Raw genomic sequence first — 24,816 nt, 5'->3', positions numbered from 1 at the left:
GCAAAAAGGTCTAACGACGATAACAGGATGCAATGGAGCAGGTGGAGCATGGGTCTTACAATCATAAATTTGACATTCATGACACTTTTGGACAACGAGAATATAGTCTCGAAAAATGGTAGGCCAAAAGTAACCAGCACGTAGGATCATCTGCGCGGTAGCATAACCAGACAAATAACTACCACATGCCTTAAAGTGGCATTCGTTAAGGGCTTTCTTGGCCTCCTCATGTGTGAGGTGCCTTGATAATCATATCAATACCACATCGATAGAGGTTGTCACCAATAATGATGTAATTTTTAGCTTTTTATCGAATATGTCGTTGCTCAGAGAGAGAGGTATCGGACCGAAAAGTCTAGGTCTGGAGATATATCAAAATGTATCCATACCATGGGTCAGATGACAAAATCAGAAAGAATGGTTTGTCAGGGATGGAATTGTCAGATGTTGATTCAGGATGAGGGGAAGGAAGGTTGCACATAATCTCAACGAAAAATAGGGATTTTTGTGACTTGGATTTAATGAATTCCATGTCAAACTCATGTAGGATGACAATCCATTTAGAGTATATTCCCCTCAACAATTGACATGATAAAATATATGTCATAGGATTTTAATACGAAACAACTATAGTTTTCTGAAGCAAAATGTAATGGTGGAACCTTTGAAAGACTTGAATGGTCGCCAAAGCCAACTTTTCTACATGGGTATATTTGAATTTGGTATCATTGAGATTCTGACTCAGATAATATATGGGATGTTCAGTCCCTACATCATCTTCCTAGACCAATACCATTGCTATAGTAGAAATGGTAGAAACAAGATACATGAAATAGTCGCACTAGTAATCAGGGGGATATAAGAGAGATGCTTGAACCAATACATCTTTCAGGGCATTAAACATCATTTGAGAAGAATTGTCTCAATGGAAGGGAACCCCTTTCTTAAGAAGGTGAGTGAATCCTTTGGTCAACTCAGCATAATTGGGGATGAACCTTTGTAGGAAGTTAGCTTTCCCTTGGAGTGATTGAAGCTTAACGAGAGAAGAAGGCGCAGGTAGATCGATGATTGCCTATAATTTCAGAGGATCGATATGAATTCCATGTTTTGAAATAAAAAAATAAGAATTCAATCAGAACTGAGGAAGAACACACATTTGCGTAGATTTAGTCGAATATTATAGTGTCTACACCATAAGAAACTGGCCCTCAGAAGCATCGGGTGGTCATCCTGATATCTATAATGAGAAGAGAGGTCATCCAAATAAGGTTGCACGATGTATTTAATGTTGTGCTAACTATAATCCATTTCCCATTGAAACGTGGCTTGAGCATTATTTAAACCACATGGGAGTTTCGATAGGAAAATGTACCCCAGGGATAGATAAATGCAATTTTTAGTTGATCTACTCAAAGAATGTTGATTTGATTATATCCATAGAAACCATCCATAAACGAATAGATTTTGCAATCGGCACAACCATCAATAATCTATTTTATGAACGAGGTCAAGTAATTTTCCTTTTGAAAAGCATGATTTACATCTTAATAATCGATGTATACATGGATTTTCCCTTATTTATTCATGACATGGACAATATTTGACACCCAATCGTTCAAAGGAATGGGGTAGATGAAACTAGCACGAAGAAGTTTTTCAACTTCACTTTTTAGTGTGGCAGCCTTCCTCGTATGGACCGGAAGGAGGCGCTGCTGGATTGGTTTAGCATCAAGATATGTTTTAATATCATGCACCACTATATTTGGGTTGATACTTATAATTTCCTCATATGTCCAGGAAATTACATCTCAAAACTCCTAAAATAGGGCTTTATATTCCTTAATCTCATATGGAAAGCAAGACGCAGCAATGTGTAGATTTTCAACAATACCTAGTTTAACAGAGATATCAAGAGGTATCGTCTCTTCAATATTTGAGAGATTATTTTAGGAATTGAATTCGTGAATAGAAATGGAATTCGTGAAATACTCGATGATATTGGATAAATACATATCACTAAGATTATCCTCAATGGAATATAGTAAGGAGGAATGATGGTGATGATTGTCCCTCGGCACATCAACTAGTATCATGATCTCCATGATGCTCTCATCGGTAGAGAATTTACCAGAGAATGGATAAGAATATGTTCCATAATCCAATGGTCAATCGACCCAATTGATCAAAGAGAAGGAACAAGCCACACAAGATGAATAGATGGCTTCGTAATCAAGCATAATAGGGCTAAGTTGCATTCAAAAACTATGGATGTTAGCTTCATTTGGTAGAATCCATGAATCAATAAAGATAGTAGAAGACAATATCATATTGATGTAAGAAATTGATGGTGAGTTGTTAGGAAGTGGAGGAGGAGAGAGTAAAAAAGTTCCCATGAGTGAGGAATCCTTCAGCAGTCCAACCCCAACATGTTGATAAGAGTGTAGAGTTTCCCCTACAAGTGGGACACTTCCTGTAACATGAGAATCAAAGGCAAAGAAGGTGAGTTGGTCGATGGCCACATTCCCACCCTTATGAGGAAAGGCGATCATACGGAAATAGGTCAAAATGACAACAGCCATTGCATAAATCCACATGAAACCTAATAAAAGATTATAATCAAGAGTTTTGTCAATGACTTCAACTTTTACGGATACATTTTTCCCCCTAATTCTACTTGTAAGGAGTTCAGAATACCACAAGGTTTATATGTTCTCCCATTGAAAGCTTTCAATGTGGTAGTTGACTGACTCAACTGAGGAGAGCCAATCGCTTTCCAGCAAGACATAGACATGATACAGCTCGAGTTTCCCTCATCTACAATAGAATGATTCATATTCTTACCATGGATGACAACCTCGATGATAAAGGCCAATTGAGACAAAAGGTGAGGGGTATAGTTTTTATGACTGAAAACAACTAAATTGAAATCCGAATGATCCACACATATGATAGCCTAAAGTAAACCATTCTTTTGGGTCAGACCTTTTTGCAACACCTCGAGGGTCGGCATAGTTGATGGATATTGAGCCAAGTCTTCAACTATGTTGTAATTTTAAGTAGCCCTGGTGTTATCTCAAAATCAGGCCCTGGAAGGTTGCTGACCAGGAAGACTTCAAGTAACTATTTCAGACCTACTTTAGGTTGAGGCTTAGCCTCCTCAACCTGAGAGGGCTCTCTCTAAATGGGTTAATGATTTTTACTTAAGATAAGATGGCTAACTCTTTGTGATATATTTGTGATAAATATGGATGCTGGAAAAACATTAAACAAGTTTCCATTGGGCCTATGGAGTCAACAACACCTTAGTAAACAATGATACTGCCTTTACATAGAAGTCAGGGCATTCAGCATTTGAGTATTCAGAACATAACACATATGGAACCACAGCTCATAAATGCATATAGGAAATCAGAGCACAATCAGTGAATTATGAGTGATTATACATCTATGCAACTGTAAAAGACATTAAGGAAAGGATAAAATCACACATTCTGAACATAGAAATCTTTCATGAATCCTGAGAAGTAAAGCAGCCAAATTATATTACTGAAACTCTATCTTTACATAAGCCAAAACAATGCTCTGTTATAAAATTTCCCCCACCCCATTACATTGTTGTTTCAGCTATATATAGAATTCTTATTCTACCTGATCGAGATTCCTCCTCCAGCATGAGGGGAATTCGATAACTACCTCTAATGACACCTATCAACTATTTAACTAACTAATAAATACAATAAAGTGCTGACTGGAGCTTTTTTAGAGTTCTAAATCAACTATGACTCTAACTCCATATACATGCATGATGGCTTTAATTACAATGATCCTCGTTCTTTGACATCTGCTCCCCTTTAGTTTGGCTGTAATGGACCTTTAATACTTCATATTGTTCTTTAATATCGCATGTTTTCCAATGTCATGAAACATCGGAAATTATCCCTGTTTGTCGGTCCTTGGTTTGTCTCAAAAGGTTCGAATCCAAAGAAGCATGCCTTTTATCTTTGATTACCCAAATTGAACAGATTGCCACGTCCATGATGTGCTGGCCACCCTTTTCCATGTACCTGTGTGCTGACTGGCATTGAATTCTGCTTCAATGAAAGCTTTGCGGCTTCTACCATTATTTCCAATATTTGTTCAAGTTTAGCAAGGTTGCCTTCATAAATCACAGGGAGATATCTTAATAGTCCATCATATGACTCTGTCTTTCATGCGCTGTGCCTCATCGATTATGATATATTTCCAGTCTACTTTAGAAAGCTTTGCCTGATCTTGCATAACAAACTCATATGTAGTGACCAGTACATTAAACTTCATTGCAGCAACTTCCTGAGAATACAATTTTGTACGTTGATCTTTCCCACCAACATAATAAATACAAGATAATGTAGGAAGCCAATTATGTAACTCACTCTTCCAGTTAACCATGACAGCATTTGGCACAATTATGATGAGCCCTAGCTACAGCCTGCTCTTCATTTTTTGGGTTTGGGTCAGGATCATATATGACCACTGTGTCTGCTGATTGAAGATTCAAACCCCTTCCTGCTGCACGGATACTAAGTAAGAATAGGAAACATTCAGAACCAGGCTTATTAAAATCATGAATAGCCGATTCTCTATCATCTAAGCTAGTTGTTCCATCAATCCTTCTATAATGAAGACGGCGCCATTGCAGGTAATCTTCCAATATATCCAGCAGCAAACACAAACTGAATGACTGGTTCTGCCAGCTACAAAATTCCAGTAGCGTAATGACTTCATCTTGATCTGGGCAAGTCTCAATCAAGATATTAGTATACAAACGATGCTTAAAGACTGTCTCTTTCCCATCCCTTGGTAAGGGAAATAGTTCTCCTTGTAGCTGGTTTGGATTTGGAAGAACCATCCTCTGCTCAGCATCATTGTTCAACCCAGATGTATCACAACTACGCAAAAGCAAAGATACAATGGAGTGCAAGCATGAGAGATCCTGCTTGACATCTTGGAGGTTAAGCTTTGTGGCAAATCCAATCAGATGGCTAAATATATTTTTTTCTTTGCAACAAATGTTCACGCTGCTCTGGCCCAAATCGAGCATATTCCAAAATAACCTTGAAATACTTATGAAGATAATATTTCGGTGTTGTTCCATTTTTTAGAAGTGCAAGAAAAACACCGATCAGATCGTCTACACAGAAATCATCCATTGTAGGGGCACTAGAATCTGAAGACGACGGATGATGGCAAAATTTCACAGCATACTGCAAAGCCTGTACAAGGAGAGTGGAAAACACCTGTTGAATTTCATCAATGGGGCATTTTAAAAGGTAATCAAATATCCAATTTGGTTGTTTCACCAATGCATAAATAAAACTCTGACAAGCAACAGGACTGTGTTCAAACATCCTACACAAGAGAACCTTCCAATGAGGCAAATCATCTCGGAGATTCTGATGTGTGTGCAGGTACACCCTGAATAAAAATTCAGTTACCAAAAATATATTCAACTTTGCAAACTCATCTTTAACGACATCAGTCAATATAACTCCTGCCCTTGTGCCACTTGGTCTCTCCACTTGCTGATTGATAAAACTTGAATCTATCAAATCAATGTTTGCTTCAACCAATTTCAAAAGGAACCGGAAATAGTCCTTATCCAAGAGATGCATCTCGTGTACAAATTTCAAATTTTCTTTCCACACACAAAGGTGAATTGATGGGGGCATCTCTATATAAGTATTCTTTTCTGTTGATTCCACTTGCTGGATCTCTTTCATCAACGCGTCTCCATCTTCATTTTTTATGCAAGAATTAGCACTTGGTGCAGGGGAATCCAAAAAGACCTCAGATCTTGCTCGTTCATACAGAAGCATATATGCACTATTTGGCTTATCATATTCTTGTGGAGAATTTGTTTTGAGGAAGTTGTCATAAACATCAACAGTAAATTTTCCTCCAAAGCAATCCTTTTCTAAATTTTTGAGATCATATGCTTGAACTTGCTTATCATCAAATGACATCCACCCTCCAGTTCCTGCTCTCCGACAATTGAGAAGACCATCTCCAGGGCGTTCCTTTATATATGAATAGTAATGCCCAGCAAATGCCGTTCCAGTGTGAACAACAACACCAACAAGATCATACTGAGAAAATGAATCTGGTATGGAAACACCAGGGACAATTCGATTGCCTTCACTAACAGTTGTATGCTCACTGCTAGCTTCTTTTGTTTTCCATGCCAGGTGTACCTTGCTCCAAAAATATTTCCCTTTGTTCTTCAAGATTGACCCATCGAATGATAATATGTAGCTACAGCAGTTTCGTAGCGCGCTACGAAACTGCTGTGCATTAGGCATCACCTACAGCAGTTTCGTAGCGCGCTACGAAACTGCTGTGTAATTTCAAAAACACAGCTTACATGCCAAATTCGACTGTCTTGAGCTTCTTTATCTTGAAATCTCCTTCTCATCTGCCTTGAAACTTGTTTGCTCAAACTAAGAATTGGATCAAATGTCTATTGCATGAACACGACCAAGATCAGCATGAATATGTCCAGGATCAATTAACTCTTCCCTTACCTTTTTTCTTTGAAATTTTGTCAGTGATAACACCTAGCACGAGGGTTGAAAGCATATTTATGAATAATGCCCTTTGGAGACTTAATAGTTAACTTTGTAGGATCATGGGTGTAGTGGGATCGGATGGAGGTGATGCCAAAATGGTAGGTTGATCATTAGCCTAACCATTTTGAGGATTCCCATTACCATAGTCCTTATTTTAAGTAGCCACCATAATGTCAGATTTAGGCTTCATGGAGGAAACCATTAAAATTGTGTTAGAGGAAGAAGGGTCATGAGAAACCATGTGGGCCTCTTGATTGGGAGAGGGGTCAGTCAACTGATTCGCTTCCGCATGGTGAGGATAGTCATGAGTAAAGTGCTTCTCATTGAAAATCAAGCATGGGTAGAGAGGCTTTCATTTCTCATCAAAAGACTGATTTGATTTTTTATCCATTGGTGGAGAATATTTCTTATTTTTTCCTTTTCCTTTCTTCTTAATTCTTGGTTGTTGTTAAGATTTACCTTTATTAGAAGAAATGACATTTATCTTAGAAAAAAATCCATAGGAGGATTAGATGAAGGGTTTTGGGAAAATGCAGTGAGAGAAACACCAGATGGTTTACTTACCGTCTCCAAACTGGAAGAACCGATGATGCCATCAGCAACATCAAATTATTTACCAAGAGTTGGAGGAACAATGTTTGAAGGTCTTAAAGAATCTGGTATCTTCTCATAGAGCACGCCAGATTAGGTATAGATGAGTTCCAAATACTGGGAACGAGAAATAAATTGACCTTTAATCATGAACCCTCCTTTAGCTACATCCTCTGTGATAGATGGCAATAGGGATTTAATGAACCATTCTACTACCAATTGGTCCAGAACATAGGTCTTAACATACTGGAAACAACGTCGCCACTCATGAATGTGATCTGAGATGTTAGTAGCTTTAGTTTGTTTAAAGTTGGTCAAAATTTGTGTTCCAGTTTCATACCAAATGGGTAATGGGAAATGTGTGAGTAAAGTGGTAGCTAAGGACCTGAAATCATGAAACAAAGCTCCAGGTAATTCAATGTACCATTTAGCTTCAGTACCTGTAAGAGTATGTTGGAAAAGATGTAATCAAATGGAATCATCGTTAATGGAGTTCAAAGAACACCACAGTTGATATGTCATGACATGGGTTGATGGGTCTTCTCCATGATTCCCATTAGATTTTGGGATATCATAAGGAAATTTGGTCGGAATTATCGACCACCAAGGCGAATCAACCATAGGATCATTGGTTAGTCGAGTCAAGTTTGAAAATTTGAGAGTCACCACAAAAGGTAACTTCTTGTTGAAATCTGGTGGAGGATAGCTTGGAGAGGAGGGAATAGTCTGAGAAATAGTACTTGCATTCCCGTATAAGGAGGGTTAAGATAAAGAGGAACCTGGGCACGATAATAAGAAGGATTCTGGTAACCAATGTATGCATAACCTTGTTGACCACCTCCAGGATAACCCTATAAAGCCTGGAATGGATGGGTTTGGATGTGTTGGCCTTGAAAAGGAGCTTAATGAATACCTTGATAAGGTCTATATTGTTTCCCTATGGGATTTCGTATCATCCCGACATAAGGTGGGTTCGATTGAGGCTATGTCATACCATACATAGTCTGCACTATTGAAATTTAAGGAATACCTTGCCCGAGCAATTAAAACTATAAGGTACCTTGTAAATGTTGGGTAAGTGGAACCTAAGGGGTACCAGATACCGACAGATAGGTTGAGATGCAATAACTTCCTGTAAAGGTTGACTTACATGTATTTGAGCTTGTTTGGGTGCAAATTGAAGGGTAGGAATTTGAGATGAAGACAGAATAGATTGAGAATTCAACAATCAATCCAAAATCAAACTAGGTTGGATAGGAAAAGTAGGTTTCCAAACACTAGAAACCATCCTAGGATATGGATTATTACCAATTTGAGGTATTCTAGTGATAGATTGTCCCCCTGCCTTAGGAGGGGATGATGGAGGAAAATTTACCCCAGATGGAGGGAACCCAACATAAGGAGAGTTAGGTTGTTGAAGATATCCTTGCTCACTAACAGAAGGGCCAGCCCATTGTTTAATTGTAGGTGTAGGCGAAGGAGAATGAGCAGGCTGAGTAGTGTTCATAAGGGGAAGTGCTAGATGGAATTCCTAAAAAATATGACATGGGAGAGGTCCAAGGACTGGAAGTTACACTAGAGAAGGTACTAGATAAATACTGATAGCCAAGTGGGATAGAGAGGCCACCTGATGAAAAGAGAAATAGGGGTATAACCAATTTCCCCTTTCTTTATAAATAATCAATCCTGAGGCCTATGGGTTATGGCCCACAAACCTATCGGAAGTATTCTTGAGGACTTTAAGCCTTAAACCCATAGACCACACGTTTATCAGGTTATCCTTTTAAAAACCCGAAACAGTCTAACTTATCGGAATACAAAGGAAATATATGAAAAGACCGAGTGTAAACACTTAAGGTTGGACCTCAATTAATATTTACCCACATTCTGAAGCTTTTTTGGATCTGTGCTTCCACCCGCCGTTATAGCAATCAGACTTCGCAGCATACAAAGGTCCGGACTCTTACCTTTTAATTTCTCCGATGCGACAACACTCAGCGATGCTATATATTGCTTATCATTATCACAACATTCCTAGTCCACTCCCAATATCATTTAATCAAGCGATACGATTCCAATGACGCGATAGTGCAACACGAACCTGATAGGGTTATAAAACCTCCTATATAATATTTCAGATCTGGTTGTATCGCAATATTGGAGTTCGGTGGTTCAAGAAGCCCGACACAATATAACTTGAAAGCTTGGATGTGATTAGGCTCATGAACTTGATAGGTTTATAAGTCCGCCTCTATAAAATTTCAAGTCCGAATTTCAAATCCGTTCTATGTTTTTCTCTGTTTCTTAGTGTAAACTAGAATTCAACTTGCGGAGCTAAAACGATGCATAAATTGAAAACAGAGGCATGCTGATATGAAGGAAAACACTTAAATCGACTTTTATCAGAGTATTAACTGGAAAACCAGGGCTGAATCACAGTTCTCTTCCGACTCTGTCTACACACTATTAACACACAGAACACTCATATAATTGATATCGTTAGATTGCCATCGATCCTTCAGTGATCAATGCTCGATCAACAATCTGACACTTAAACACAGCGCACACAATATCAACACTTAAACAAACTTTTCTATTATACACGCATAATTACATTCTAAGGCATTTCACCCTTAGTAACAAGTTCTCCTCTCGACTACATTGTGGATACTCTATATCTCTCAAATTTCTATCTATCCCTCTCTGTCTCCCATTGAACATGCAGGTTTATAATATATATAAGGAATATTGGATCAGATCATTGAAAGGATCCGATCAATCCTCTCAATGAATCACTCAACTGTCCCTAATTCTCTCTACATGCATACATATGTGGCAGATTACAATTAATAAGTCTCCTCAAGACTTTTATCCACTCCACCTAATTAGCTCTGTTTGAACAGAATTGTCCCCTATTTTTCTCGATGGTCCACATCTCCTCCTTCTTTGCTTTGGATTCCTCCTTTAATTAAGGGGGGGTCAGATGCTCCTGCATCAGACTCCCGAGGCAGAAAAATTTATGGCCTCTTGGTCATATGCTTCTCCTTATATTTAGCAATTCTACCCACTTCTCAGTGGAATTTCCTTCATGATCTTATGTGAGCTACAACCAACCTTTGCAGTAACAGTCTTCCTCTGCTACACGATACCTCACCAAGTTCTCCTCACTCAGTCTTTTTGCATCCTTCTGGTTCTCTTCTCTGGAACCAATTGAGCACTCCTTGCTCTAGGTTGTTGCAATTCTTCTCACCTTCCGTTGTCATTCTCTGCATGACAATAAGACCATAAACTCTCAAGTCTTCAACAATTGTACCTCTCCTCCTTCTGTTTGCACTCCTTCTTCCTTCTTCCAGGAAATCCTTTCCTTGCTCTGATACCACTTGATGAAAAGAGGGGTATAACCAATTTCCCCTTTCTTTATAAATAATCGATCTTGAGGCTTGTGGGTTATGTCCCACAAGCCTATCGGAAGTATTTTTGAGGTCTTGAAGCCTTAAACCCATAAATTGCACGTTTATTAGGTTATCCTTTTAAAAACCCGAAACAATCTAACTTATCAGAATAAAAAGGAAATATATGAAAAGAACAAGCGTAAACGCTTAAGGCCAGACCTCAAATAATATTTACCCACATTCTGAAGCTTCTTCAGATCTACGCTTCCACCCGCCATTATCACAGTCGAACTTCGCAGCATACAAAGGTTCGGACTCTTACCTTTGAGTTTCTCTTATGCGACAACACTTAGTGATGCGATATATCGCTTATCGCTATTGCAACATTCCCAGTCCACTCCTGATATCATATAACGGAGCGATGCGATTCCAGCAATGCGATAGTGCAATGTGGACCCGATAGGGTTATAAAACCTCCTATACAATATTTCAGATCCGGTTGTATCGCAATATTGGAGTTCGGCGGTTCAAGCAGCCCGATGAAATACAACTTGAAAGCTCCGATGTGATCAAGCTCATGGACCTGATAGGTTTATAAGTCCGCCTCTATAAATTTTCAAGTCCGGATTTCGAATATGTTCTATGTTTTTCTTTGTTTCTTAGTGTAAACTAGAATTCGACTTGTAGGGCTAAAACGATGCATAAATTGAAAACAGAGTCATGCCGAAATGAACGAAAACACTTAAATTGAATTTTATCAGAGTATTAACTGGAAGACCATGGCCAAATCATAGTTCTCTGCCGACTCTGTCTACACACTGTTAACACACAGAACACTCACATAATTGATATCATTGGATCACCATCGATCCTTCAATGGTCGATTATCGATCAACAATCCAACACTTAAACACAGTGCACACAATATGAAAACTTAAACACACTTTTCTATTATACATGCATAATTACATTCTAAGGCATTTCAGCCTTAGTAATAGGTTCTCCTCTCAACTACATTGTGGATACTCTATATCTCTTGAATTTCTATCAATCCCTCTCTGTCTCCCATGGAACACACAGGCTCATAATATATATAAGGAACATTGGATCTGATCACTGAAAGGATCCGATCAATCCTCTCCATGAATTACTCAATTGTCCCTAATTCTCTCTACATGCATACATATGTGGCAGATTACAATTAATAAGTCTCCTCGAGACTTTTATCCACTCCACCTAATTAGCTATGTTTGAATAGAATTGTCCCCTATTTTGCTCGATGGTCCACATCTCCTCCTTCTCTGCTTTGGATTCCTCCTTTAGTTAAGGGGGGGTCAAATGCTCCTGCATCACCACCATACAGATTTTCCTATGGTGATGTTGGAAACATGGATGAGGAAGCAACATTTGATGTCTTAACCATAGTGGTAGACATAAGTTTGGAAGTCGTATCGGATCCAGTCATGGTTAACAATCCCAATGAAGATTTCCCCGAGAAATCTATGGGTGAGTCAAAAGAATGAGGTGAAGGAATTTACATTGGAGTTTGAAGAGGAGGGAGAGGGTGAGTCTGCTAAAAATGGATTCCACTCCAATGAATAGGAGTAGAAGGAAGAGGCCCTTCTTATGGGATCTCTTCAATACTCACAAGACCATATGGAAGAGGTTCACTGTCGGGTCTAAGATATATGGATGGAGGTTCTATTTGAGAGAAAGGAAGAAAAGGGGAAGGTCTTAAAGTAATCGATGAAGTTGGTTTAAGCACCTCAGGTTCAATAACCTCAGGTAATAAAGTTTATGACTCAGGAAAGTCAGGCTCAATAAACTTAGGCAATAAGGTTTCAGGTACTTTTATTTCGATTGTGTCAGATTCATTGGCAAGAGTAAAGGTAATCTCACACTCATTAATCAAAGGAAAAGATGATTTTGGTTGATCAAATTTAGGAGGAGGACTAGAAGTAGTTCCCAAATTTCCCGATTTGGTAGTTTGCATCTTCTTATACTTCTGACTATGGCCAGAAGTAGACTCTGGTGGAAGAGGTGGATTATTTTGCATTATATGTGAACAATGGAGTGGGGGATTTTTTCCTTCCAAGTTATTTTTAGAAATTAACACAAAATTAATTCAAAAAGACGGTAATCTAGGCATAAAGAATTACCAAGCAACTGTGAACTACAATATACACCTTGGCAAACCAAGGAATTAATGTACATGACGAAAATATCCCTAAATGTTGTGTTTGGTATATCGTAGTATACAAGACAAACAACTCAGTTACCTATGACTAGGATAACAACTTATAGGGGACTTCCAAAATATACTCCACGGTATGTGGAAGTGCAGCCTGTAGTAGAGTTGTCTAATGTGTAATCATTTGATGAGAGCATTCCCATATACTTGACATGCGTGGAGCGTCATCCAATATACTCAAACGTACATGGAAATGATCCTATACATTCATGTACATGGAATGAGATTTCACCCTCGAGATACAATGATGGGAAACAATGACAACTCCTACATTTAACGACATTGGAACACATCTCTAGTCTATACCTCTAAGTGTTTGTGTTAATGTTACAAATTCTCCTTAGGCTGATTCAATAAAGTTTAATGTTTATCTTCAATTAAGTTTTAGTATTGGGGCTCACCACAAATTTCACTTGAATGTCCTAAAATGAAAACTAGCATGAGGAAATGAAATCTTTCTCATTCAATGAAAATATATCTAAGGAAGGGAAGAGATAGAGTGTGCAGCAAACAATGTGCAAAGTACAATTCCCTTTTAAATGCAATTGTTCCAATGTTGATGCACACACAAAACCCTAAATTCCAATGCAAAGATTTTTCTTTTCAAACCACTTAATTTTCAGAAATGAAGAAAACTAATATGCAAAGTCTAATCACTGATTCAAACAAACTTTTCAGAATGATGACTAAAATAATATTTCATATAAGCACTCAATGATCAAACAAAATCAGTTTGCAAATGACTTAATGATAATAACAAAGGAAAATCTAAACAAATACCTACCAAAGGCACTAAAAAATGAAAGCAAACCAAATGGAGGCTTCAAAGAGACCAAAAGACACTCAAAGACTCAAGGAAGAGAATTTGGAAGAAGGTTGATCAGAGAAAAAATCAAGACAAAAGAAAATTTGCGCATGAACAGGGGCCAGCACAAGTGAAAAGTAGGCACCAGTGTTATGTATGCAATAACAAAGAAGGCTCAACTGGGGTGCAACGCTCTGTCTCAAGACCAAAGGGTGTGTTGGTCAAGGGATGAAAGGTTCTAACACAAATATTGCAGTTGAGACTCAAAGAAAGGTCTTCCTAGGTCTATTCTTAATTGAATAAGATAGCAAAGGTCTAAAAAAGAGGTAATACAAGAACAATGGACAAATAAACCAACAAGGGAATACACCGTTCCCATGTATGGTCACCAATTTGTTATATGGAATCTACGATTGTGGATAGAAGTATCTTCCCTAGGCTTGGTGGACTAACCTAGAACAATAAAAAGACAAAGCGACTAATGTTTTTCTTAAAGTAAATAGATAACGAGATGAAGCCTACTTGGAATCTATCATATTCTTCACTCCTTCCTTGGCTTGTATGCTCAAATCCTAGCTCAAGTCATTATAACTAGATCCTGCACGATCAGACAACACGAGCCAATGATCTATAAGATCTATGTAGCATCATCTAATCACTTTATTCAATAGATCAACATGGTATTGAAATACATGAATTCATAACATCATATATAGGAAAACAAAGAACTCTTTGCATTAATAGAAGTGGAGTGAATTACAACCAAAAATAGGTGTTGATCTTGTAGAGTAACTCCTCCAAGTTGACTTGTCCTTTCCTTGCCACAAAGTGCACCTCTAATCACCCTAATGCATGGAATGATATTTCTCACATCAGAAGCATAAGGGTAGAATCACTCTCAAAAAGCCAACTCCTTTCCTATGGATGATAATAAATATACAGGTGAAGGAGGTAGTTCATGAATTCTTATCCTTTTACCAATTTGGGCTTGATATCCACTCTTGATAGGAGGATGAGCTCAAGCGATATAGGATGAAAAGTCCAAGGTAGGATAGGATAAGATTTGAGACTTTTATCCAAATTAAATAGTTATAACAAATCCTGGAAGCTTCTGGAAGAGAAAGCTTTGGGATTCTTTTTTTGTTTTCCTGAATTTCTAGAATCAATGCACCCCCAACACTAATCAATCTACTAGTGATCAACGCAAGTGCATAGTAGGGAAACCTAGTAGTCAACGTTGGCCAATTAGGGGCCATGGTGTGTTGGTCCTAAAAATGACTAAAATAAAGAAGTTTCATGTAGAAACTCAAGGATATGAGAGAGGCGTACTTAGGGATTTGTGTAGGGAGGATTATAAAGTGTTCAAAGGATGTGAATGATCCTGTTTGAAGACCTATTAACCAGATGTGACAAAATGGCCTATAACACTCTTGGTATGTCTCTCTTGTAAATTAGATTTTGAAAAATCAATTGTCGCTCATTTTTTAACTTAAAAAAAAAAATCATGTTTTTTTTCAACAAATCTTAACATCGATGTGTTCAATAGTCAATAACACTGGTGAATTTATAAGCAAAGTGCACCGAAATTACCAAGGTGCCAAAAATTTTCAATGCACCGACATGATACAATTATTTTTTTATTTTCAAATTATTGAAACGGTGCGATTAATTTTTTAATGCAATGGTGCGATTTGTATTTAAAAACATCATTGTTGTAATTTTTATAAGAGCATCGAGATGGTTGAATTCATTTTTATTTTCTAAAATCTGGAAACAAGGGTGTACCCATGTTGTTTTTTTTTTAAATACATCTATGCATTTTTTTACAAAAGCACCAATATGATAACATTTTTTTTTTAGAATGCCGAAAATTGGTGCGAGTATTATTTAAATGCCCTAGTTTTAGTATTATTTAAACACATTCGTGCGCTTTGTTCCCATAAGCACACCGATCAAGTTTAAATTCTATCAGAAAACTTATTTTCACATTAAATGACATATTAATCTCAAATTATCCTTTAGGATGCATCCACATGAATTACAATAGTTCATAGTATACATTTTCCACTTAAAGTCACCTTATTCTTGAAAAATGGTTTGAAAACTATATTGAAATTCAGATTGTGGTTATATGGTTCTCGAGATTAATTTTAGATATGCACAAAATTTTTTATTTATGATTTTTCTCAAATGCAGGGACAAAATCTCAATAATATCAAATGGCTAATTCTTCAAATTCCAGCTCGTTCCATATTGTTGATCAAAGTCCTTCATAGAGTTCTCCCTTTCCATTTCCAATAAGTTCATATTTTATTTATATTTCGATTATCTAATTGAATTTATATTTTTTAATCCATCTCAATTTGAGTAAAAATGTATCCAAATTTTCAAGATCCTAATTCATAATCATGTTTAGCAAATTTCCAAGATCCTTAGCAATGCTATCCCGAGTTAATTAGTTGGAGAAATTTGTTGGAAATAATACTGAGAGGGGGGGTGAATCAGTATTATCAGATCAATCAAACTTTTCAATTTCATACTCAGAAACATATACGCTACTTCAATTAAGTGAACCCGCGTGTACACGCTATTGTGTCTAATGAAACTCGCGTATATCCAGAGATCTTATAATTCAGTTATCTTAATCTTCAGTAAATGCATCAGATCATTATTAAGCATATTGACAGTAAACAGGTGCAGAATAACAGAACAGAACATCACACAAGAGCCACACACATGAACACCATGATATAAGGTGGAAACCCAATGTGGGTGAAAACCACCTGCTGCAATTCGTCTCTTTCTTCTTTAATAAGAAACTTCTTTTACAATGCACTGGTGCAGTCATTTACCAGCACGCAGGCTGCAACCTGCAGAGGGCTACAACCCTCATAGCTCTTGTACTAGCCGATCCATTTACTAGTACGTAGGTGCCAGCCTACGATCTTCCCGGGACCACGTTTCATACATTTTCATACTGGATCCATGAAACAATCACCATTGTAGAACAACCTGCATCATCAATCACTGAAACACCCAATTCTGAATCACTGTAACCCTGTCAACAACAACCAGACAACATAACAACAACCAGATCCAACTTCATCTTCAAATATCATACTTCACATTGTATACGCTACTTGGATGAACCCAACCTGCGTGTATACGCTCTTTTACCAAAGCCAACCCGCGTACAGATCTGCAAATTCTAACTTATAACTCTGTAGCTATATCAGACATCAAAACATACCCAGATCATAATAATAAACATGCGTCAGTAGATCTGATCTATCCACAGTCAAACCATATGAAGATAATCATTCCAAGCCTTGAGATCTCGTTCCATCATTCATCATCCTCCACATGAGTGAAACCTTGGTTCAGATCACCAACCCATAACCAGCACTTGGATCTCACACTTCCTCAGATCTTCATCACTCACACACTCTTGCACCTTGCCTACCTTCATTTGCCTAATGATCTTCTCCTTATATAGCCTTAGGCCCTTTACAATACCAAGAGCCAAAACCATAGAAATCCAATACCATCAACTTCAAAACTAGGGATCAACACGTCCGTCGAGACGCCATGGTCCAAAACCATAGGCACAACTTCCAAGGACTAACCGCCATGGACCAAAGGTACGTTTTCACATACACGCGCTTTTACTGAAGCCAACCTGCGTGTACACGCGACTTGGGCTTAACGAACCTGCGTGTATGAATTGTCTTGGCCTGCTATACTCAGATCTGTCCTCTGATTAAGTTGCCATCACCTGTACCACCTGTACCAACCTCTGAGCACCTGTACCAGCCTTTGAGTGAGTTGCCATCAAGGACAACACTTGAATCATAATGCCAACAATCTCCCCCTTTGGACTTGATGGCAACCACCACACCAAGTCACTCTCCCCCTTTGACATCAAGGGCAAAGGGCGTACCAAGATATCCTCTTCTTTGGTATACCTTCTTCTGTCCATACTCCCCCTGAGTACCTGCTGCAATCTCCAAATGTGCTCCCCCTTTGTGTATGCCAAAGTGTACCAATCTATCCATCCTGCTCTTGCTGAATTGTGCTGTTCATGCTCCCCTTGACTGTAGGCAAGATCTGCAAAAGATGTTCTTCAAGAAGAACAAGGACTTATACATCATAGAAGACCTTCCTATCACCAAAAGACTCAATACATACATTCATCACCCAACCTAGTGGGGATATACCAATATTGACTCATCTACCTAACCATGTGGAGATACATTAAGAGTTTACTCATGATAAGACATGAACATTACATCATTCATCCCAGGCATAGTGGGGAAACCAACATAGGCCGTTACATGACCTTGACATCATAAAAGAGATACATGACATAGAGATGAAATATCTAGACCAGGACTTATGAAGGCCACCAGCAGCATCACGATCTGTACCACAAGCATCAGCCTGCAATACCATTCCTTTGATCAAACAACAAGATGTATCATAGACTTCATCAACAGCTTCTAACCATAATGCCAACAATGCATTATTTGAAGTATATGCTCCCCCTGAGCCTGTGCCATAAGTATCAAGACATTTCCAGACATCCTCAGCAGACTGTAACTGTTAACCAATAGAACATATACTGGACTGGATCATATCAGACCCCTTTTCTGAGTCTGTCCCCACTGCTTTTTCACAAACTGATATATACGCGACTTTGTAGTGTGAAACTCACGTATATACGCGGATTTGCTTCATGAAACTTGCGTATTAGAATTAGAACACTGAAGTTCTATGCCTTCAGCTCCCCCTGAGTCTGTTATGTCTGTGCTGTGCTGAGTACCCTGTGCTGTGCCACATCTTTCTGACTGAACTTCCTTCTTCTTCCATATCTTCAAGCATGTTGATGATTTCTTCTTATCATGAGCTTTGTTCCTGCAATCCTTTGCTCTATGTCCAAACTTGTTACATGCATAGCATCTTACATGTTTCATATTCCTCCTATAGCAATCAGCAGCTTTGTGACCAAACATATTGCAAGAAAAGCAATATCCATTAAAGTACCTTGAATGTGATGATCTTTCTGCATGATGGTCTTGAAACCTTCTTTTTCTACATATGGCTGCAACATGTCCAAGATTATGACATACATAACATTCAACATTATTCATGGGAGGAGTAAAAGATTTTCTTTGAGGAGTCTCTTTCCTTGATTGTTGATGAGGTTGACCTTTCATCTCCTTGTAGAGCCTTTCAGATTTTGCATGAGAGATTCTTGTCTTACTTTGTGAACCAGATTCACCTTCAATAGACTTATGAAAACCAAGACCAGTTTTGATAGCAAGGGACCTTTGACTACTAAGAATATCATCCAAGATCTTAGTACTATCTTGAAATCGTAATAGTTTATCCTTTTCTTCTAATTTACTTTTCAAGATATTTACCTCAACTTGATGTTGTTCTTCTTTGTCTAGACATTGCTTCTTCAAGGTCTCTTCAGCTTTCCTTCCTTCATCCAACTGATGCCTTAGTTTGAGGATCTCGTTTTCTTGCTCTTTATTCAGTGCTAGCAGCATTTGTCGAGTTCTGGAGGCACATTCCAACAGATCTTCTAATTTGATGATTTCTTCTTTGAGGGCATTCTCCTTTTTGCTAGGTAGATCTTGCTGATCTATGGTTTGATCTGATACTTCATTTGTTTGTCCATCTTCATTCTGAGGTGATTCAGGATCTGAATTCTTACTTCCACTCAACGGCAGGTTGTCATTGTTCCTTTGAGCTGTCTTCTTCTTCTGACGTGCTTTCTTCCCCATTGTTCTACGAATCTCCTTCAAGCGATCAAGCTTCTCTGAAGGACCTGCTCCGATACCAATTGTTGGAAATAATACTGAGAGGGGGGGTGAATCAGTATTATCAGATCAATCAAACTTTTCAATTTCATACTCAGAAACATATACGCTACTTCAATTAAGTGAACCCGCGTGTACACGCTACTGTGTCTAATGAAACTCGCGTATATCCAGAGATCTTATAATTCAGTTATCTTAATCTTCAGTAAATGCATCAGATCATTATTAAGCATATTAACAGTAAACAGGTGCAGAATAACAGAACAGAACATCACACAAGAGCCACACACATGAACACCATGATATAAGGTGGAAACCCAATGTGGGTGAAAACCACCTGCTGCAATTCGTCTCTTTCTTCTTTAATAAGAAACTTCTTTTACAATGCACTGGTGCAGTCATTTACCAGTACGCAGGCTGAAACCTGCAGAGGGCTACAACCCTCATAGCTCTTGTACTAGCCGATCCATTTACTAGTACGTAGGTGCCAGCCTACGATCTTCCCGGGACCACGTTTCATACATTTTCATACTGGATCCATGAAACAATCACCATTGTAGAACAACCTGCATCATCAATCACTGAAACACCCAATTCTGAATCACTGTAACCCTGTCAACAACAACCAGACAACATAACAACAACCAGATCCAACTTCATCTTCAAATATCATACTTCACATTGTATACGCTACTTGGATGAACCCAACCTGCGTGTATACGCTCTTTTACCAAAGCCAACCCGCGTACAGATCTGCAAATTCTAACTTATAACTCTGCAGCTATATCAGACATCAAAACATACCCAGATCATAATAATAAACATGCGTCAGTAGATCTGATCTATCCACAGGCAAACCATATGAAGATAATCATTCCAAGCCTTGAGATCTCGTTCCATCATTCATCATCCTCCACATGAGTGAAACCTTGGTTCAGATCACCAACCCATAACCAGCACTTGGATCTCACACTTCCTCAGATCTTCATCACTCACACACTCTTGCACCTTGCCTACCTTCATTTGCCTAATGATCTTCTCCTTATATAGCCTTAGGCCCTTTACAATACCAAGAGCCAAAACCATAGAAATCCAATACCATCAACTTCAAAACTAGGGATCAACACGTCCGTCGAGACGCCATGGTCCAAAACCATAGGAACAACTTCCAAGGACTAACCGCCATGGACCAAAGGTACGTTTTCACATACACGCGCTTTTACTGAAGCCAACTTGCGTGTACACGCGACTTGGGCTTAACGAACCTGCGTGTATGAATTGTCTTGGCCTGCTATACTCAGATCTGTCCTCTGATTAAGTTGCCATCACCTGTACCACCTGTACCAACCTCTGAGCACCTGTACCAGCCTTTGAGTGAGTTGCCATCAAGGACAACACTTGAATCATAATGCCAACAAAATTCAAACATGAAGTCTTTGTGAAGTCATGCAACAGTTATCCCTTAGATTGAGGGAGTTATCCCTTAATTAAGGAGATAAGGATGAGTTGTATTTGAGTTGTAATTAGTTATCTCAATTAACTGAGTTAAGTCCAGTTAGATTAGTTCCAAACAATTTGTGGAACTGATTATGAGTTCAGTCAGTTAATGCATGCATGCATGAAACTAGTGTACTCCATATAACTAAATATTCTCTCATAAATAACTCATGCATGTCAGTTCAGACAAAGATCCAGTTGAGATTAAAGGCAGGGATAGTGTACTATCAGTTGCAAGAATTTTCCTATAAGAAAATCTCTTGCATGCAGAAGGAATTCATTTCTTGAGATTTGCGTAGTTTTACATTGTGTTGGAGAAGTGTGTGAGACCAGTGTCACACAAGGTTACAGTAGGAGCACCCAAGGAAAATAGTACAAGGAAATAGGAGGCTTGGAGGACAGAGGGAAAGGCATATGAGTTGTCTAGTCTATCTATGAGCAGAGTGAGGGATTGTACTGAGAGCTGAATAGCTGTGAGAGCTAAAGCTTTGTGTAATCCTGAGATATTTCCACTTGTATGATAATGCAGATAGTGTGGCTTTTAGCTGAGGCTTTCCCCAGAGTATTATTCTACGTTTCATGTATGATTGATTCTTCTTCTCTGTTATATGTGTTCTGTTTGATCTTGTTCAAATTGATTAAGCTTCCGCAAGTTTGATTGTAGAAGTAGATTAAGTATTTTTCTTTAGTACATTGCATAATCAAATTAATCTATAGTGAGAATTTCTACAGTTGGTAGATGAAAATGGGTAAACTCTTCACCCTGCCAATTGGAACATGGCATCTTCCAACCCCAATCTTGGATCAACGATGTTAATAATTGTTTGGTATAATATAATTTCAATGGACCTGTGGTAGTGTATTTGGGATGCACGTGTACCAAAAGACACCTCCTTAGAAGTTGATTGTTCCCTACAAAGGATCACAGTCAGAATTGGTGTTGTTAGTGGACAAACTTAAACAAACACAACATTGTAAATAGTAGAAATAATGCATACATAAACATAAACTAAACAAAGAGGTAAACATAGAAACAATGCTCAAATGGAGCAAACAAATAAATAAGATAATGGAAAAATATCCCTTTATTGACTGTTGGTAGTAGAGGTTGAATACAATAGATGAATCTTAGACACTTGAAGAGAATTCTTTGAGCTATGGAGCCCAAAAATCCTCAGCAAGGGGGTTTCTCTTCCTCAATCTCTTTGAAAATTTCTCCTCTCTCTCAAAGAAGTATGAAGACTCTCTAATGGTGGATTCCTCTTCTCTCACTAAGATGATGGATTGCTTAGAAGAAATATGGCCAACATGCTAGTGTTCTTCCCTTCTTTGGCTTCAACAATGCAATGGTGGTTTGCTCAAACAACAATTTGGCCAGCATAACAATGTCTCATATTTTGGTTCTCCCATGGCCTGTTTATATAGAATTTTTTGAATCCTTCTTCCCTCTCTTGGTTCATGCATGATAATGACACATGAGTATGGCAAGATGATTTCGTTTAGGGCTACATATATTCAAGGTGGATCAAATTCATTTGTATTAGATTGAGCTCATGTCAGAGAATCAGTCCCAAGTGTGTAGAGTGGTCCTGGATCGCTGAGTCATCCTTTTTTCTAACCGCACAACTTTCGAAGGATATTTTGTGTGTGCACATTTATCGAAGAAATAAACGCATGAACTTAATTGTTTTTTCTTTATAAACTTTGGACCTTAGGAAAACTTTGATTTTTTATACTTCATGATGTATTTAGCTGGAAAACGTTCACTTGTGCATTCTTCTGGACACTTTTTAGTGTCTTCTGGATTGTACGAATAGGTGTATGATTTTTTGGTGCTAACAAAACCAATTGCATTGACATGCTTACTAATATCATTGATATTGTACTAATGACATTCAATATTTTTTGAAATTAAGATTCTAGTGATGATGAGTGACCCACCTATCATCTTTCGATGCACCCCACCACAACATCAACTCAAGAGAAGGATGCATTAAGAGAAATACTTGGAGAGGAATCATACAAAGAACAGTTGAATCAATCACCTATTCAATTCCCACTATGTTCAGATTTACCAATTAGGAATGACTACAACAATAGTAGTTCTTCATCGCAAGTTGATAATTAAGGGAATTAAATAGAGGTTGGTATGGATGATTACTTACTAACTTCCTTTGAGGAAATTTTGTTAGATGCATTCTAGAATGATGAGATTGGGTATGATGCACATATCAATGATATCTTATCCTAAAGCCTAAAATCTACTTGCACCACTCCTCTCATTAGACTTGCGGCAAGTCAAATTCTACTTAGCTAGGGACAACAATGTTGTTGTACAACTTGAAAGCAAATTGTGGCATGTCAAATGCATGTTTTTCCAGCAATATTGGGGTAATTCACCCACATGATCAATCAAGTCCCTTATATTTTCATAAATATTATCACACAATTAACATTAAAAATAGTTGATTTTACGAACGTCAAATATTGACATTGTACAATTATATTCCCCACGAACTATAGGTTATTCAAATATAAGGTTATTCTTATTGATAATGTCTATTTGGGTAGTTGTGAATGTTGGGTGTGGAGCCTGATTATCATCTTGATTATTTAGAGGTTTTTTGTTTCATCTATGTTGGATCCCTGTTCTTAACAAGGCAGCAACGCCACCCATTTAATCAGTGTCAGGGGGGTTGGGTGACGATGACTTTTATGGGCCCCCTCCCACCCTCGGCAAGGGTTTGGGGGAAGCCCACTTGAAGCTAAAAATAGACAAAACATTGCCTTGTAAAATATTGTAATTTCGTAGTCAATATGGGTTGTTCATTAGGTGGATGATATGACGATAAAAGTTATGTAAATTTAGGGTTTTTTTTTTCCCTAGAAGGAAACCCTTAATTTATATGATGGAATTGTATTGTGGTTGTGTATTTGATTATGAGTGGGAAAGACAAAGGAGATTGTGTGAAAGCAAAGAGGAAATTACAACATATTTGTTGTACGTTATATCTCTTCATTTTGCTGGATAATATAAAAGAAAGGATTGGTTGTTTCTCCATGGACGTAGCCCAAATTGGGTGAACTGCATATATTTCTGTCTCTCTTGTTTTATGTGTTTCCATGTTTATTGTTTCTGCAATATTGTATGTGTTTCATTGCTCCATTAATTAATTTATAAAAATTGACATAGTTACCGCTCAAATGAGAAAATGAACTGGTACACGTTTTTTTGAGGTAGCAAATAATCACCCGATTTTGAAAAGTGGTGATGCGAGAATACACTTTTTTTTTAAGCATATTTTTGGGAATTTAAATTTTCTTATGTATCAAGTATGAACATTTTTTTTTCAATGTTAGTGATTTTCATGCTAATTTTGAAAAGTGTTGATGCAACATCAACCCCTTTTTTTTTAGAGGGTTGATTTTTGACCCTTTAAATTTTCTAATGCCTTCTTCTTCCCGTAAGAATATTTTTTTAAGTGTATTTTTCGTGTTTGTGTGTTTTCATTTCTCTTTTCAATTATGTTTGTAAGGAAATATCAATTTTTTCGTGTAGTTAAAAAAATAAAAAAAATGGTCAATATTTTAAAGTTACCATTTTCTATATGTTTATGTAATGTTATTTAATATTTCAATGGACATCAAATAATTGTCACTAAAACAAAATAATTTTAAACATTTGACAAAAAAACACATTTTCTATATAAATATAATGAAAAAAATACACATTTTCAGAATTTTTGTCAAAAAAGATATGTCAAATAAATGATTTTTATGAGAAAATCCTAACAAAAAAACTTAAAAAAATAGCATTTTTTATGAATTTTATGTTAAAAAATAATAT

General features: G+C 37.6%; 1 protein-coding gene across 1 annotated transcript in view; it reads right to left on the bottom strand.

Annotated features, from left to right (window-relative positions):
* Positions 1-4,420: 4,420 nt before the first annotated feature.
* Positions 4,421-24,816, bottom strand: part of LOC149235566 (uncharacterized) — a 46,889-nt gene continuing 26,493 nt past the window's right edge. The window contains exons 2-3 of the mRNA XM_089368593.1: positions 5,047-6,139; positions 4,421-4,928 (exon numbers count right to left, since the gene is read on the bottom strand). Coding sequence (XP_089224719.1) covers positions 4,421-4,928; positions 5,047-6,139 — 1,601 coding nt within the window. The remainder of the gene's footprint in view (positions 4,929-5,046; positions 6,140-24,816) is intronic.

The sequence above is a fragment of the Pinus tabuliformis genome, chromosome 8 (assembly GCF_031772625.1).
Source record: "Pinus tabuliformis cultivar Carrire ecotype Pingquan chromosome 8, CPIR1, whole genome shotgun sequence".
NCBI lineage: Eukaryota > Viridiplantae > Streptophyta > Pinopsida > Pinales > Pinaceae > Pinus > Pinus tabuliformis.
Note: the sequence above shows the minus strand (reverse complement) of the source record. Positions and strands in the feature narration are given on the sequence as shown.